The following is a 17,247-nucleotide window of genomic DNA, read 5'->3' on the forward strand; positions in this document are numbered from 1 at the left end:
GTGAATAGAAGGAAGCCTGTGCAGAATACAAATATTCCAAAACATGCATCATGTTTGCAATAAGGCACTAAAGTAAACTGCAAAAAGTGTCAAAGAAATTAACTTTATGTCCTGAATACAAAGTGTTGTGTTTGAGGCAAATCCAACGTAACATACTCACTGATGTGTTATGTTGGATTTGCCTCAAATTAGATCTGTACATGAATTGATAACCACAGCTGTAATTGGTGATACATTTTTAGAAAATCAAAGGTGAGCCATTTTGAATAAAATATGAAGGTGTACATTTGATGAAAGGTACACCTTCATATTGAACCCATTGAACCCAACACACTTGTATGTTGGTCTGTAACTCATATGGACAGTGAACTATTGAAAATTAGACCTATCACATGATATATTTATGTAATATCAGTAAATCAAAATTGCAATTCTAATGTGTGTATACTACTATGGACGAGGGTGGTCAGAGCCATAACCTCATGTGGTTTTTAAATTGATATGTTATGTAGATAGGAAGCTATTGAATTAACATCTAAAGCTGTACTAAGAAAAATATTTCTAGAGAATCAAAGGGGAGGAATTACATTTTTTTTAATAAAAGATCTTTGATAGAGCTTTGATAAGAGAGGTGAAGGAACTCATCACCATTGTCTGTAGATCTGTAGCTCGTATGGATAGGAAGGTATTGAAGGTCAGAACTATCACAAGAAATATACCTATAAAATCAGAACTAATTAATGTAGCATGGATGAGTGGGCAGTTACTTCACATGATGTGGTTTTACATCTCCATTTCACCTAGATAGGAGGCTTTTAAAAAGTATCCTTGTAAATGGGTCAAAAGCCCTTAGTAGTTAGAGGTAACTAATAAAATGCTTGGCCCCTTAGTGACTGGAGTCCCTATGCAGTGTGTGTAATCTTCATATAGGGCTAACCCTCCTGAATTGGAATGTAAAAACATGTATTTTTGTTCACATGCAATCACCGGTATTGCACTTTTACGATGGTCCTCAAACCACCCGAGCACCAGGAAACAGTATATTGCCTCCTTCTCGGCTCTGTGAAGGGAAGAGTTTGACTATCGGTAAAAACATAGTGTGTACTTTGCTCTCTACCGTCATCCAATTCTATATTTGTCACTCTCATCATCCTAGCACCTTCCGTCGGAGAGCTATTGACGAGCAAACCCCGATTATCAAAAGTAAAAATACATTTACTGTGATATTCTACCCGACCAGGAGATTTCACAAGAGAAGCTTATGTGGATTTGTAACAATAACATTCATTATGTAGTCAAAAAGGACGAACTCCTGAGGTGAGGGAAGATGCTTGTAGGTTTTTGCTTTTGCTTTTATTCTATGCAAGCCGCCAGGGGCAGGCTAGAGGACATTCCACCAATAGCCTACCACTTCCTGGTCAAGCAAGCAGCAGGCAGGGCAGCAAGAACATCGTTTGCGGAACAATAATACACACACACACACACACACACACACACACACACACACGTCCATCTGGAAACACGGGACTGACTGCATGCCAACACTGATTGCGTTGGTGACTGTAGGCCAGGCAGCGAGGTGTGTCTAGTGCAGTTGGAAGGAAGAGGTAAATGGGTGGTGCTTGTGTGAATATCGTGGCGCCCGAGTGGAGGTGTTTTGTAGGTGACTGTGTATCAACAGATGCGTCTGTGTCCTAGTAAAAGCACTGCGGATGTTAATCTAGACAGAAGCAGCTCGTAGGCTACACGCAGTAGGCGACCTGACCGTGGAGGTAGGTCTCTCTTTCTCTCCCCCCCTCTCTGTCTTTTTTTCTAGTGTTTCCGTATTTATTGTGACATCTGTGTGGCATTTAAATGTTATTTTCAGTGTAAGGAATGGTTTAATGTGCGTATGTTGCAGAATTTCAATGTGGACCTATGTCAGTATAGCTACAACATTGGAAGGTGAAATTGTGTCAGTCAAGCTCATCTTGTGTTCTTCTGCTGTCTACTACATGCGAACAATGAGTATATTTCAGATTATTCCTCTATGAATTCTGGATGAAGAATATACTTTATTAGGGGCATACCCTCATAAAGAGGTTGTCACTCCCATTTACTGTAGTTTGTACAACAACATAAATACAGTGTTTGGTAGTAACACAGTAATAAAAAAATGATGGTTTTGTTTGTTTCTTTGATTCAATTAAACAGCAGTTTCATAGGAATTGGAGTAGAAACAATTTGACATTTAGACCCGCATTAACTGCAGCAAGATGAATGTCTTTCTTTCTCTCTCTCTCTCTCTCTCTCTCTCTCACTCACACACACACACACACACACACACACACACAGAGGATTGTAAGTATGGGAGCATAGGCCCAGGCCCATCTGCCTCCTTCCAACAGAACACAGCCAGTCACTCTGTATGTATGGCAACTATTCACCGAGCTGAGCTGGTTTTCCGTTTCTGCTTGTGTGCTGGACAATGAGGCTTTGATCCCTGGCAGGCATTCAACCTAGATTTTGATCCATGGAGAATGCCTACAGTATGGTTAGAAACAGAACTCACTATAATGTGAAAGCTGCTGTTAGTCAAAGCAAAGGCCTTATGGTTAGTTAATAAAAGCTTCTCTACATCATGATGATGATATAAAACGTTTGTTGTTGTTGTATGCTACAAGCTAGCGGTTCTCTCCAGCTGACCCCCATACTCCTGATTGCGGTGTCAATGGCTGGATCCAAACACTCCAGTGACATTGGTGATTCTTTCCTTCATTTGTATCACTTTGCAGGTTGCAATATTTCATCAAGACAACAAAAGGGTGAGGAACTTTCCAGGCGGAGAGATAGAGGAAACTGATAAAGCACCATTGATCTTTAGCACCACAGGTCTGTTTGCTACTGCTACCTTCCTGTTATGGTTGTGCAGAACTGACAGGCAGGCAGACTGACAGACTGACTCTGACGAACAGACAGACTGACAGAAGTAGGCAGCATTGTCAGATGTCTTCACCCTGCTCTCCAGTTTCCACCACAATACAGAAGTGCTTCACTCCTATGGGACAGAGAGAAAGAATGACAGTGCAGAAATAAAATGTGCACATTGAAGTGCAAGTATCAGTGTTTTGCATGTGTGCCATAAATCAATGTTAGATAGAGGAGCACAGTAAATTTAGGACAGTGATGTTGGCTCTATTGATTTGGCTGGTTTAAATTTGCCTGCCAATTTAAACAGCAACTGCACTTTGTGTGGAGAATGAGAAACTGTAGAGAGACAAATGCATAATCAACAGCTTTTTAGCCACTCATTCTGTAGTGCTAAATCTATTTTACTAATTAATTCTTTATTTTTCCTCATTGGATTTGAGGGCAGAGATATTGGCTCTGGGTTTGTACTCTTTCACAGGGCCCAACACCAGATGACCTGAGCTACAGTTAGACCTCTTAGGTAGACTTTGTCCTGTTCTCTAGCCTGGATTAGTCCAGAACATGTGAAATGGGTCAAATGGCAACAGCACCCCGAGTTTCCTGCTCTTCAATGAATTCTGAAATTAATATTTTCCTTCTGGCGAAACCTGAAAGACACATTTTATTGGTAAAAGGGATACCACCTCTTCTCTTGTTCGTCTATTGCAAAGATGCAAAGATATTACCCATGATTTTGTGTTGCGCTGTAGAAGTGTTGCACCGTAGATACCAATGTAAAACCAACGGCTACACGCACTAATACTGCTGGAAGGAGGGGGAGTAATGGCTCCTCTGTTCATTAATAGGAAGTGATAATCATATGTCCGGGGCCTGGTTAAAAGTAGTGCACTATTTGGGAAGCAACCTGGAATTAGTCTCTAATCCTCTCAGCTGTTTTAAACACCATTATATGATGTGGGGACCGGCGAGGCTATCAGCTGTTTTAAACACCATTAGATGATGTGGAGACTGGCGAGGCTATCAGCTGTTTTAAACACCATTATATGATGTGGAGACTGGCGAGGCTATCAGCTGTTTTAAACACCATTATATGATGTGGAGACTGGCGAGGCTATCAGCTGTTTTAAACACCATTATATGATGTGGAGACTGGCGAGGCTATCATCTGTTTTAAACACAACTACATGATGTGGGGACTGGGGAGGTTATCGGCTGACTGCTTGTCTTCTGTTCTCCACCATCCACCAGATCATGGAGCACAGCCCTCCACACTTCCTCCAGCAGAAGCGCTAAGAGAAGCTTCCAGGCAGTGCTGACTGACCGCTCTGCTCCCCCCATGGCCAACAACAGCAGTCCAGACCAGGGTCAGGGCCCCATAGCCAACAGCAGTTCAGCTCAGCCTCTGGGCCAGGCCGGGGCTGTAGTGGCCTCCTCCACCCAGCCTGATTTGGTGGTCTACTGCAAGCTGTGCCTTAGTGAGCACCCCTCAGCAGCAACCAGCACGCTGCACACCTGTGACTGTGTCTTCTGCACCCCGGTAGGTAGACAACACAAACCTGTCGTAACTTCTCTTCTAATATCTGATACTGGGCAGGGAAATGCCTGTATTTTCTATTCTCCCTTTGTTTTCATTCAACAAGACTAAGCATTCAAACAACAGGACATATCTATCTGCCGAATCAAAAATATATATTTAATCACCGTTTTCCTGAAAGCATTTAGTTTCTCTTTCACTTTTATCTCTGGCAGGCAGTACTGTAGCTGACTTTCTATTGATTGGTGTTCAGTCAGCCTGTATCCATCCGCACTGAGGTGGAGGTGACGTGCCTTGATACGGAGAGTGAGATATCCTGGCGTGGGGTTGGCTGGCAGGTGCTAATCTCTGCCTGGCTGCTGGCGTAGCTCGGAGCAGCAGTCTGAGTTGCTAGGCCAAGGTCAAACATAGGGTGCATCCCATGGGGCCTGGAAAGTCGTGCACTATATAGGGAATACGATGCCATTTGGGACACAGCCATAGAGAGATACTGTCAACACAACAATAAACCCCATGCATTCTGCATTCTGCTGTTGCTACAGTAGCTGGGTGAGCCTTGGTGTGACTCTTCTGACAAACAAAACGGCAGGTTTTTGCATGAACAGACTCGCAGGACTGCATTTTATGGCTGCTTTGTCTTTAGCATCAAATCTTTTGTTAGAGACGAGTCTAGTTCAAGTGCTAGTTACTGTATATCTCAGATACTGTCAACATCAACATCAATCCAGGGCCACTTTTAGTAGGTGAACGTTGTGGAATGTTGTAGATAAAAATGTAATGATCAGAACTGACGTGATTCCTTACTCTACATGGCTACAGAGAGGCATGTTTGTTTGGGAAAATGTCACAACGTTGTGCGCTGCTGAACATGGCCCTCCTCTCTGGTTTTGTCGATAGACATACATATTATTCACATCTGTGTTTATGTCATTGGTTGTCTGTCCCCTCAGTGTCTGCAGCAGTATGTTCAGCTGGCCATCCGGGAGGGTGGGGGCAGCCCGGTCACATGTCCAGACATGGCTTGTCTGAGGACAGGAGTCCTACTCCACTCAGAGGTACTAGGCTTATACTGGATGTTCTATTGTGTCTGCTACTCAAATGACACCCTATTCCCTTTATAGTGCACTACTTTTGACCAGGGCCCATAGGGAATTATATAGGGAATAGGGTGCCATTTTGGACACATTCAAAGAACCACTGGTTCACATCAATGTTTAGACCATTTGACTATTACACTGCTACTTTGCTATTGTAACAGTATAGCTTCCTTCCCTCTCCTCGCCCCAACCTGGGCTCGAACCAGGGACCCTCTGCACACATCAACAGTCACCCTCGAAGCATCGTTACCCATCGCTCCACAAAAGCTGCGGGGGGAACAACAAAAAAGCCGCAAGGGGAACCACTACTTCAGGTCTCAGAGCGAGTTCAGTCACCGATTGAAACGCTATTTAGCGCGTACCACCATTATCTAGCTAGCTATTTCACATCCGTTACACTCACTCCCCTTTTGACCTCCTCCTTTTCCGCAGCAACCAGTGATCGGGGTCAACAGCATCAATGTAACAGTATAGCTTCCGTCCCTCTCCTCACCCCAACCTGGGCTCAAACCAGGGACCCTCTGCACACATCAACAGTCACCCTCGAAGCATCGTTACCCATCGCTCCACAAAAGCCACGGCCCTTGCAGAGCAAGGGGAACCACTACTTCAGGTCTCAGAGCGAGTGACGTCACCGATTGAAACGCTATTAGCGCGCACCACCGCTAATTGGCTAGCCATTTCACATCGGTTACACTATTACACTCATATGTATTTGCCTGTTACCACTAGTAGGGTTGGGTAAGATGAATCATGTCACCACACCTTGAAACTCTGAATGTCATTGTCAGGTGTAAATGGTAAATGGCCTACAGCACAGGCCAATGTAGTGTTGCAGTCAGGTCAGGGAGTTTGGTAATCAACACCTCTTCTCTTGAAATTATTATCCCTGCGTTCATTTCTGCATTTCTGTAGAATGCAATACATTTAATTTCTGTGGAATGCATTACATTTAATTTCTGTGGAACGCAATACATTTAATTTCTGTAGAATGCAATACATTTAATTTCTGTGGAATGCATTACATTGAAGCCTGGTCTCAGATCTGTTTGTAACAACGACCATAGAAGTTGGCTATGCAACACAACTGATCTGGGACCATGATGGTCGTCCTTTGATTTTAAGACATAATCACAGACGTGATCAATTCTGTTTCATTTGTGTTGTTTTGCAGATAGCCTGTTTTGCCCCTGCGGATCAGGTTGAGCTGTACCAGCGGCTGGAGTTTGAACGAGGTACGGTACCGTTCATTAGCATTAACATGCTGGGGAGGTGACTGGTGACGGCTGTCATGGCAACCAGGCTATTTCAGGTCTCCCTCTAGTCCTTATCTTGACTCCCTCCCACCCCGTCCCAGTCCAGCTGAAAGGTTCTTGTAACTTTAGTAACTACTAGACGGTTCGTCAAGCTACCAGAATACCATAAGGCGATTTATAAATAGCAGTTTAAGAATTACTGGAAATAATGAAGTTGTTATTGCTCTGTCTGTCCGCAGTTTTTGTTGGTGAAGAAATATGGTTTGTTGTTGTTGGCTTTAGTTTAGAGACAAAAGTAATTTCTAAGAGCTTGAAGAGAAGAAAACAGTGTAGAAAAGGTCCCGGCTGGTTTAACAAATTGGAATCTGAGGTTGGTTGGTTTGCCTTGTGGCAACAACACACTGAAACCAATATTAGTCACCGTTCAGTCATAAATCAAATACCATAAAAATTGGATCTAGGAACAAAGTGCACAAAAACATGTTCTCATGGTGCTACCCTGATAAAGGATAACATGGAATGTGCCTTTGTTACGAAAACAGTTAGAAACCCCACTGAAAACCCTGCCCTGGTACATCTAGGATAGGATACATCTAGGATAGGATACATCTAGGATAGGATACATCTAGGATAGGATACATCTAGGATACTTTCCTTCAGAAAGTATTCACACCCCTTGACTTTTTACAAGGTGGGATTAAAATGGATTTAATTGTAATTTTTGTCAACGATCTACACAAAATACTCTGTAATGTCAAAGTGGAAGAAACATTCTAACATTTGTAAAAAATCAAATAAAAAACACTAATATATCCTGATTTCATAAGTATTTAACCCCCTGACTCAGTACATGTTAGAATCGCCTTTGGCATCGATTACACCTGTGAGTCTTTCTGGGTAGGTCTCTAAGAGCTTTGCACACCTGGATTGTACAATATTTGCACATTATTCTTTTTAAAATTCTTCAATCTCTGTCAAGTTGGTTGTGATCATTGCTAGACAACCATTTTCAAGTCTTGTGATAGATTGTCAAGACGATTTGAGTCAAAACTGTAAATAGGCCATTCAGGAACATCCAATGTTGTGTATATTTGTATATTTGGCCTTATGTTTTAGGTTATTGTCCTGCTGAAAGATGAATTTGTCTCTCAGTGTCTGTTGGAAAGCAGACTGAACCAGGTTTTTCTCTAAGATTTTGCCTGTGCTTAGCTCTATTCCGTTTATTGTTATCCTAAAAAACTCCCTAGTCCTTGCCGATGACAAGCATACCCATAACATGATGCAGCCACCACCATTGAAAATATGAAGAGTGGTATTCAGTGATGTGTTGTGTTGGATTTGCCCTTAACATAATGCTTTGTATTCAGGAGATAAAGTTATTTTCTTTGCCACATTTAGTGCCTTATTGCGAACAGGATGCATGTTTTGGAATATTTGTATTCTATACAGGCTACAATGTTGTTGATGCATCTTCAGTTTTCTCCTATCACAACAATTAAACTGTAACTGTTTTAAAGTCATCATTGGCCTCATGGTAAAATACCTGAGCGGTTTCCTTCCTCTCCGGCAACTGAGTTAGGAAGGAGCCTGTATCTTTGTAGATCTGGGTGTATTGATGCACCATCGAAAGTGTAATTAATAACTTCACCATGCTCAAAGTGATATTCAATGTCAGATTTTTTTAAACACATTTTTTTACCAATTCACTGCTCGACAGAGGGACCTTACAGATAATTGTATGTGTAGGATACAGAGATGAGGTAGTCATTCAAAAACCATGTTAAACACTATTATTGCACACAGAGTGAGTCCATGCAACTTATTATGTGACTTATTAAGCACATTTTTACTCCTGAACTCATTTAGGCTTGCCATAACAAATGGGTTGAATACTTATTGATGCAAGACATTTCAGCTTTTCATTTTTTATTAATTTGTACAATTTTTTTTGTATTTTTTATAATATACTTTGGGGTGTGGAGGCCAGTGACACAAAATCTCAATTTAACTAATTTTAAATGCAGGCAGTAACACAACAAAAGGTAGAACAAGTCAAGGGGTGTGAATACTTTCTGAAGGCACCCGTATCTAGGATCCTCTACCCTCTATATCTAATACCTTGCTTTGGGTATCATTCTGTTAGGTTCTTATTTTTCAGAGAAAAGAATCCTTTCAGACCCCTCTTTCAAAGTCACTGAGATCTCTTCGAGCCATGGTAACCAAAATAATGGTCAACTGGGCATGATGGAATGTTACGAGCTTAATTAACTCAGGAACCACACCTGCGTGGAACAACCTGCTTTCAATATACTTTATATCCCTCATTTACTAGTGTTTCCTTTATTTTGTCAGTTACCTGTATATATGTACATACATATGTGTTTATGTTCATCATTGGTTTGTTATGTTTCAGGGGTGCAGCTGGACCCTAGTAGAGCATGGTGCCCGGTGCTGGAGTGCCAGGCTGTCTGCAGCGTCGGGCCCAGCTCAGAGGGCCAGCCTACGTCCGTTCCCTGTCCAGCCTGCCACACCGTCTTCTGCTCTGGCTGTAGAGGGCCATGGCAGGACGGGCACGCCTGCCCCGAGCACCAGCCTATGACATCATCATCTGCCTCAGAGAGCAGGTCAGTCAGTCACAGTCAGAGCGCCTTGGTGGAAATAATATTGTCACAGAAAAACTGATGAATGCTGATTGAAGCAGTAGTTGACAGTTGTCTTGGCCTTTTGGCCATTTCTGGTGTGCCACAGACAGTGTGCTCAGTGTGTTCCTCAGAAATTCCGTTGGTGTCTCTCTCTCTATGCTGCATACAGTATTCCACCCCTTCCACTCTTCAATGTGTGTGTGTGTGTGTGTGTGTGTGTGTGTGTGTGTGTGTGTGTGTGTGTGTGTGTGTGTGTGTGTGTGTGTGTGTGTGTGTGTGTGTGTGTGTGTGTGTGTGTGTGTGTGTGTGTGTGTGTGTGTGTGTGTGTGTGTGTGTGTGTGTGTGTGTGTGTGTGTGTGTGTGTGTTTGTTATTGGAAGGTGTGGAGTAAAGCTTAATGGAATGCCATTGTGTCCCTGCCAAAGGGGAGGAGTAGGGGAGTCAGTCAGTGAATCCATTTCTGTTGCTTTGACAACGCGAAGTGCCTCGTACTGGAGAAAATGTCCTTGAGTCGATGGATTTAATAAACTAAAGTATAACAACAGACAAGACCAGAAAGTATTCTAAAATCTTAGATTTGAGCCCCAAAGAATGAGAGACAGAATGCCAGTTTGATGTTGTTGTGGGGGATTAACACTATTGGTCCATTTAGTAATACAATGCAGTTAATTCAATCCCTTCTTACCATGGTATTCAGTCAACTGGTTCCCTCATAGTTTCTTCTCCCATATAAATTAAGTTAAGCCGCCAATTAACATTAGTGCTAAATATAGAGGCCAGTATGTGCCTCAGCTCCCATGGTTTAACCCTGCTAACACCATATAATTACATTTACACTATAATATATATAGACATTATTAACATTCTTATTCTAATTCTCTATCTGAACCCACTCTCCCTCACCTCCCCCACCACCTCTCAACCTCGCCCCCACCTCTCCACCCCTCATCCACCTGTCCCCAGCCTTCATGCTGGGGGCCGGTCATGCAGTGACTCTGATATGCCCATCAAGCAGTGCCCCATGTGTGGTGTGTACATCGAGAGGAACCAAGGCTGTGCCCAGATGCTGTGTAAGAGCTGCAAACACACCTTCTGTTGGTACTGTCTGCAGAACCTGGATGTAAGTCCACATACAGTTATAAATGCTTCAATAAGTCTGAACCTACATGTTGTATGTTAATGGTGATACTGTATTCCTCTATGTTAAGGTGATATATTTCTGAGCTACTATGATAACTGTTGTTATATGTTAAGGTGATATATTTCTGAGGCACTATGATAACTGTTGTTATATGTTTAGGGTGATATATTTCTGAGGCACTATGATAAGGGGCCATGCAGGAACAAGCTGGGCCACTCCCGAGCCTCCGTCATGTGGAACAGAACACAGGTGAGGTGACTCTTCTCATTTTACACTCCAGTAAACCAGGAAATCTGTGTTTTGCTATATCAAGTTTTCTTGTATGCCTGAAACAACAGTAATTGGCCTGCCATTAAGTATGTGACATTCACATTTATTGGCCTCCTGCTAAACACCCTGTGTGTGTGTGTGTGTGTGCATTTGTGCATGCGTGTGTGTGAACCCTGTCCTCTTGGCAGGTGGTGGGCATCCTGGTTGGCGTCAGTGTCATCGTGCTGGTGGCCTCTCCTCTCCTCCTGCTGGCTTCACCCTGCGTCCTGTGCTGCCTGTGCAAGCCCTGCCGAGGCAAAAAGAAGAGGAGGAAGAAGAAAGAGCTCACACAGACAGACATACAGCCAGAACTCAGTCCCACCAAGTCACAAAGAAAGACTGCTCCTTCTTCTCACCACGGTCTGGGAATGGATCCATTGTCAATTCAGGAACTGATTTTAATTAATGAATGAAAACACTTAATTGAAAAGAATGGGGTAATTTCCAAATCATCGAATTTTAAATAATGTTATTGAATTGACAGAATTGAAAACTGACTAGTACCCAGATTCCCAACATCTCACACACACATACAGTACAGGACCACTGTCTACCACCTTCATGTGCCAAATGTCACAATGCCAAACCAGTCTTGTTACAGTAGGTGCACAAGTGCCTCCATCCTACAGTGCCTGGTATTTGTTTTGCCTTCCATTATATTATGCAAAAATGTGTGTTGTTAATGAAAAGAACGACTGTATGTAACATAGGAAAATATCCTTAACCAATGCAAAACATTGTTTCATAATGTGCTGTGGAAGCATTGTGCTGTGGAAACTGCATTGTGCACTGTATTAGATACTGGGAGAAAAATGTGTACATCCAAAATGGCACCCTATTCCCTACATAGTATGCTACTTTTGACCAGTCCCTGGTCAAAGGTGTGCACTATAATGGGAATAGGGTGCCATTTTGGAAGTACCCAATGATATAGGGCTTCAAAGGTGCACATAGAAATATTTTCTGCTGCTGACAGATAGTTTCCACCTGGAATTCCAGACCAAATTTCTGTTGGATTCTATATACTACTACTACTACTATACTGTATGTAAATACGTATTTATGGAATTTTGTATATGGTGGCTCCTGTCTTTTCTACTTTTTTTTCGTTGATGTTTCTGCATCAGATATTTTGTAAAAGATCCATTGTAATTGAAATAAACATCAGATATTGAACATGCCCTGGCTGCATAATAGTATGGCCCACTTAAATGTTTGTTTGCACATTGTTATATAATCTTGTTTACCCTGATTTATAACATGCCCTTTCGAGATTCACCCAGTCATAGGCCTGGTTGTCTTCATAATCTTGCTACTGAAGACTAGAACTATAGTAAATTGGGCCCTAAAGAGGTCGTACAATGTGAATGACTGCAATAATGTTGCAATGTATAGATTAGACTATCAGATCCAAAGTCTACCACGGAGTTTGGGAATGACATTTATCGTTGACCAAAGAAGACGGTGATAGAGCTGACTAGTTTGTAGGTTTTGAAAGGCGGTTTGATGCTGTCAAACGGGACCATAAATGACTATTTTGATAAAAATCTAAAACGGTTAGTGTTCTGCTGGAAACCAGAGACACCTTGTGGTAGATGTGAAGATTGTGTTTCATATTTTAGATCAAGACGAAGTGGAACTTCAAGGGGAAAACTCAGAGATGATCTGAAGTTCTTAAACGTATTTGACATGGCTACGGAAACATAATTATTTGCTGGTAATCATTCTTTGCTTCAATTATTGCACACTTCTTCCTCAATATAGGCTTTAAGTCAGTGGCAATTGACCACTAAGAACCCTGCAAACAAGAGCTGAGATTGGAAGTTCCATTCATTCACAAAACAAGAACTGAAATTGTTTTTCGTCGTGCATTGCAGTTAGATACTTTATAAATGTGAAGTTTCTGCAATATTAGCAGGGGAACCCGATTTTCCAAGGCAATGTTTTATTTTTGCTTGATTTTAACTTAAATAGGTGACGGTATTGTGCATAACATCTCCCCCTTCGCGTGAACGCACACACACTCAATTCTTCATTGCTGCGACTTGCTTGCTAGTTGAGATTTCTGCTCTTCACTCCGTTGTCAGTTTAGCCTACATTTCACTGATATTAGTAGCAGAAAGCATGTTTTATTTGTGTTCTTCAAGGAAGCTCTCAATGATCACGTTAGGCTGCGTTTCATTTAAATATTTTATGGCGGTTTGATCGCGGGGGAGGCACTTGTAATGTCTTCAGTTTTCCAGTTTGGCTATTTGTTTAGTATATTAGTTAATAAATACATCTCTGTCAAAATTCGTAATCTCTCCCATTATTTGACTAGTAGTTGTTGTGAAATGTTTATTGCTTGCCTACATTTTACTTCCTCCTCTATGTATAATATAACACATACATTAATTGTTCATTTCGATTGCCTGACGTGAAGTTTGTTCTCTAGAAAGTATTTGACTCTAGCCACATCATTAAGGAAATTATAAGGGGGGAAGGGTTTCGGCAACGCTATTTTCTTGCCTGCCTAAATTCTCCCTGCCCCCCTTCTATCCTGGGACTGCAAGGCTTGGCACACTTCAGAATCGTTCTGGTTGCTCATGTTGACCAGTAGTGTGTGCCACAGAAAGTATTTGATTCTAGCCACAAAATGAAGGAAATTAGAAGGGGAGGGAGAATTTCGGTAGGCAAGAAAATAGCCCCCCCCCCTTCTAATTTCCTTAATTTTTTGGCTAGAGTCAAATACTTTCTGTGGAGGGAGTAAAATGTAGGCAAGCAATAAACATTTCAGAACAACTACTATTTGAATAAGACATGGGAGAGATGATGAATTTGAAACAAATAGCCAAACCGAAAACTGCAGACATTACAAGTGCCCCCCCCGACATAAAAATGTAAATTAAATGCAGCCTATGTGATCAGAAATCTCAACTAGCAAGCAAGTCGCAGCAATGAAGATTTGAGCGTGTTCACTGGAAGGGGGGGGGGGCTCCTTCCCAAATCAAGCACTGTTCGAGTTAGTTCTGGGTTAACCGAGATTAATGTAACACACAGGTATTCCGAAGATTCCATATGTACCCAATGCTGGAGCTCGAGACGTCTTGTGTTTCCAACACTACAATGCAGAAGAAGTAGGTGTGGCTAACTTGAAAGAAGGGCTGTGTGTGTCAGGTGTCATGGAAGTGTCTGTTGTCTTCCTGTTGCACAGTGAGACTCTACCTCCTTTACCTCCATGCAGCCTTTGAGTTCTTCACCAAACTTGGTGTGAGTGAGCTTCCACCCAAATACTGTACCTTTAAAACTTTGTATTTTAGAATGTACAGCTTTTAAAAAATATACAGAAACCATATTTATTCATGTGTATGTTCTTTTCAGGTGAAGTACTACACTTTTCATGACAGGTATTGTCACATTGTTCCTACAGTATCAAATCAATTCCTCTTCTTGGTTGTTGGTAGAGACATGGATAGAGTGGCCATTTATGCCTTAAAGAAGTAGCACCTGTCCAAGATGTTTGTTCTCTCACCCATGGTCATTGTATACTAACTGATCTCTGTTACCCTCCATCCTGTTGTATAGGGACATGTCCCCTGAGGGAAGCACTCTGGAGGACTCCAACAGCAACCTGGATGAGATGACAGACCTGGCCCTGCAGCTGCAGAATAGGACTGGGGTGAAGGTGCTGTGGGTCACCTGCAATCTGTTCGCTCACTCAAAGTCAGCTTTCCTCACCAACCTTAGTCATTTTTACACTCCAAAGGTTATTTTCACTCTTCAAATTGGAAGAGATGATAATCTGTTGTAGACTGTATAATAGAGAATATATGGTATATTATTGGCTATATGCATTGTTTTTCACAATATGTATGTCTAATTGTCCAGATTTCACGATGACGCCATCTCTATGCCATTCGACTTAGAGCCTACATTTATTTTTTATGAATTTTTATTTATTGCCAATACCATAGGTACATGAATGGAGCAGCGGCCAACCCTGACTGCCATGTTTTTGAAGAAAGGATTGGATGTAGCCAAGATGATAACCTGATTGTGTTATTGTATGTCAGAGTACAAGGAGAAGATAGGGTTGAAGTGCCAGTTCCTCATTGAACCCAAGCCTAAAGAGCCATGCAAACATCAGTACGACTATGGTAAGGTTTTTAGGTGTATAACACAACATTAACATAATGTACACATTGTAAGGTTCTACTATGTGGTTACTGTTGAACTATGGAGGCCCTCAAGAGTCAGTTTATCTGCAATACTAACCACATCTAACAATTAGATGCTAGAAAATCTCTGATGCCTTTAATTTCCATCTTAGATCTCTTTGTACATGTTGCCGTTTCACCTTTTTATAGATGCAATGAGTGTCATAGGCTTCCTGAAGCATTATGACCTGGACAGCCATTTCAAACTGAACATCGAACCCAACCACACCACTCTGGCTGGGCATTCCTATGAACACGACGTCGTCATGGCCTCTGTGTAAGTCGCCATGTTGACTTTCACGTTTCCCAAACCGACCCCCTATCACCTGCTCTCTACCTCGATGGACTTGTGTAGGTCTGGAGAGATTGGATAGGTCGAATCAATATGTTAATGCGCCACCTTGCCCTCTGATAGGGTAGATGTAATGATAGGGGAGTTATAATTTTCACCATATTTTTTTTACACCTTTCAGAAGTGCATAGGGGGTAGGGCCTAGTGGTCTTTTTTGGACTTGGTGGTTGACGTCATTTCTGGTAATCTGGATGTTCCAGTCCAGTTAACCTAATAAGCCTGTTGTTCTGGTGTGTAGGTTTGGCATGCTGGGCTTTGTGGACTCCAACACAGGTTTTTTATTTATTTATTTATTATTTCACCTTTATTTAACCAGGTAGGCTAGTTGAGAACAAGTTCTCATTTACAACTGCGACCTGGCCAAGATAAAGCAAAGCAGTTTGACACATTTAACAACAGAGTTACACATGGAGTAAAACAAACATACAGTAGAAAAATAAGTCTATATACAATGTGAGCACATAAGGTGAGATAAGGGAGGTAAAGGCAATAAATAGGCCATGGTGGGGAAGTAAATGCAATATAGCAATTAAAACACTGGAATGGTATATTTGACAGTAGATGAGTGTGCAAAGTAGAAATACTGGGGTGCAAAGGAGCAAAATCAATAAATACAGTAGGGGAAGAGGTAGTTGTTTGGGCTATGTACAGGTGCAGTGATCTGTGAGCTACTCTGACAGCTGGTGAGGGAGATAAGTGTTTCCAGTTTCAGATATTTTGTAGTTCGTTCCAGTCATTGGCAGCAGAGAACTGGGTTCTCCTGACCTGGGCTGGGACACAGACCAGTTCCCCATGGACATCAGGAACACCACCATGATCATGAAGATGACATAGGAGATAATGTATGCACACACACACAATTACTAATAAACAGTTATTTTATGATGATACCTATCATATATCAGGACGTCAGAAGAAAGAGCATATTAAAATGCATTGTTTTATCCTCCCCAGACTGTGATAGAACAGGGTGGTCTGCAGCCGGGGGGTCTGAACTTCGATGCTAAGGTGCGTAGGGAGTCCACGGACTTGGAGGACCTGTTCATAGCCCACGTCGGAGCCATGGACGCCTTCGCACGCGGCCTGAGGAACGCGGTCAGGATCATAGAGGAAGGAGTTATCACCAGCATGGTCAAGGTAATGAGGAATCATTTTCATTGATTAATTCGTTCACGTATTCACTTAATCTCTGGGATGGTCAAGGTACTAAGACAATATGTAAATTAATTTATTCATGGACTTAACCTTCTTTTACCAGGTATGTTGGCATTGCAAGGAGACAAAATGTACTATCTGTGCTAAAGAATGTTTACGTATTAGCTAGCTATGCTCAAACTATATAAGCTTTCCCACACAACATCACTGTCTTCTGACAGGAGCGCTACATGAGCTTCAGCCATGGGATTGGTCAGAAAGTAGAGGATGTCAGCGCCTCATTGGAGGAGTTGGAGGTGAGGTCACTAGTGGAATAACAATGTAGTACCATCTCTACAGCACTCATGTGTTTGTAACAACACTGTTGATTCAATGCTACCAAATCAGTATAATGTTAATGGCAATTTTTGTTGTTTATTCTCAGGACTTTGTCAAGCAAAATGAGCAGCCCAAAGTCACATCAGGATAAATTTGAAACAGTCTTTAACCACTACCTGTGAAGACATGTGGTGAAGTCTTGTTTGACCATGACACCCCTTGTCCTGAGAGTTATAGTGTCCATCCAGACCTTTCATAATCGTATTCATACACAGTGTTATAGTTTCATGTGACTAACTACTATTACAGTTATAGTATAAATAATTAATCAGTGGATG

General features: G+C 41.9%; 1 protein-coding gene and 1 pseudogene across 6 annotated transcripts; both read left to right on the forward strand.

Annotated features, from left to right (window-relative positions):
* Positions 1 to 981: 981 nt before the first annotated feature.
* Positions 982 to 12,068, forward strand: LOC110511268 (E3 ubiquitin-protein ligase RNF144B). Of its 5 annotated transcripts, none has more exons than XM_036971013.2 (9): positions 1,391 to 1,772; positions 2,775 to 2,871; positions 4,159 to 4,447; positions 5,395 to 5,499; positions 6,716 to 6,776; positions 9,211 to 9,421; positions 10,402 to 10,558; positions 10,739 to 10,828; positions 11,038 to 12,068. In XM_036971013.2, exons 3-9 carry the CDS (start codon positions 4,247 to 4,249, stop codon positions 11,299 to 11,301), a joined length of 1,089 nt encoding a protein of 362 aa, XP_036826908.2. In that variant the 5' UTR covers positions 1,391 to 1,772; positions 2,775 to 2,871; positions 4,159 to 4,246; the 3' UTR covers positions 11,302 to 12,068. The 5 variants fall into 5 exon arrangements, with proteins under 5 accessions (XP_090083713.1, XP_036826907.2, XP_036826915.2 ...); XM_090227602.1 differs by having other exon boundaries at positions 1,410 to 1,607; XM_090227587.1 differs by lacking the exons at positions 1,391 to 1,772; positions 2,775 to 2,871 and adding an exon at positions 982 to 1,317.
* A 2,388-nt stretch (positions 12,069 to 14,456) lies between these two features.
* Positions 14,457 to 17,198, forward strand: LOC149984498 (uncharacterized; annotated as a pseudogene). Its single transcript, XR_016494930.1, has 8 exons — positions 14,457 to 14,590; positions 14,842 to 15,024; positions 15,235 to 15,361; positions 15,675 to 15,720; positions 16,202 to 16,263; positions 16,393 to 16,573; positions 16,813 to 16,887; positions 17,016 to 17,198. The product of XR_016494930.1 is annotated as an uncharacterized LOC149984498 (transcript).
* The last annotated feature ends 49 nt before the right edge of the window (positions 17,199 to 17,247 follow it).

The sequence above is a fragment of the Oncorhynchus mykiss genome, chromosome 3, assembly GCF_057628025.1.
Source record: "Oncorhynchus mykiss isolate SJ-2025 chromosome 3, ASM5762802v1, whole genome shotgun sequence".
Classification (NCBI taxonomy): Eukaryota; Metazoa; Chordata; class Actinopteri; order Salmoniformes; family Salmonidae; genus Oncorhynchus; species Oncorhynchus mykiss.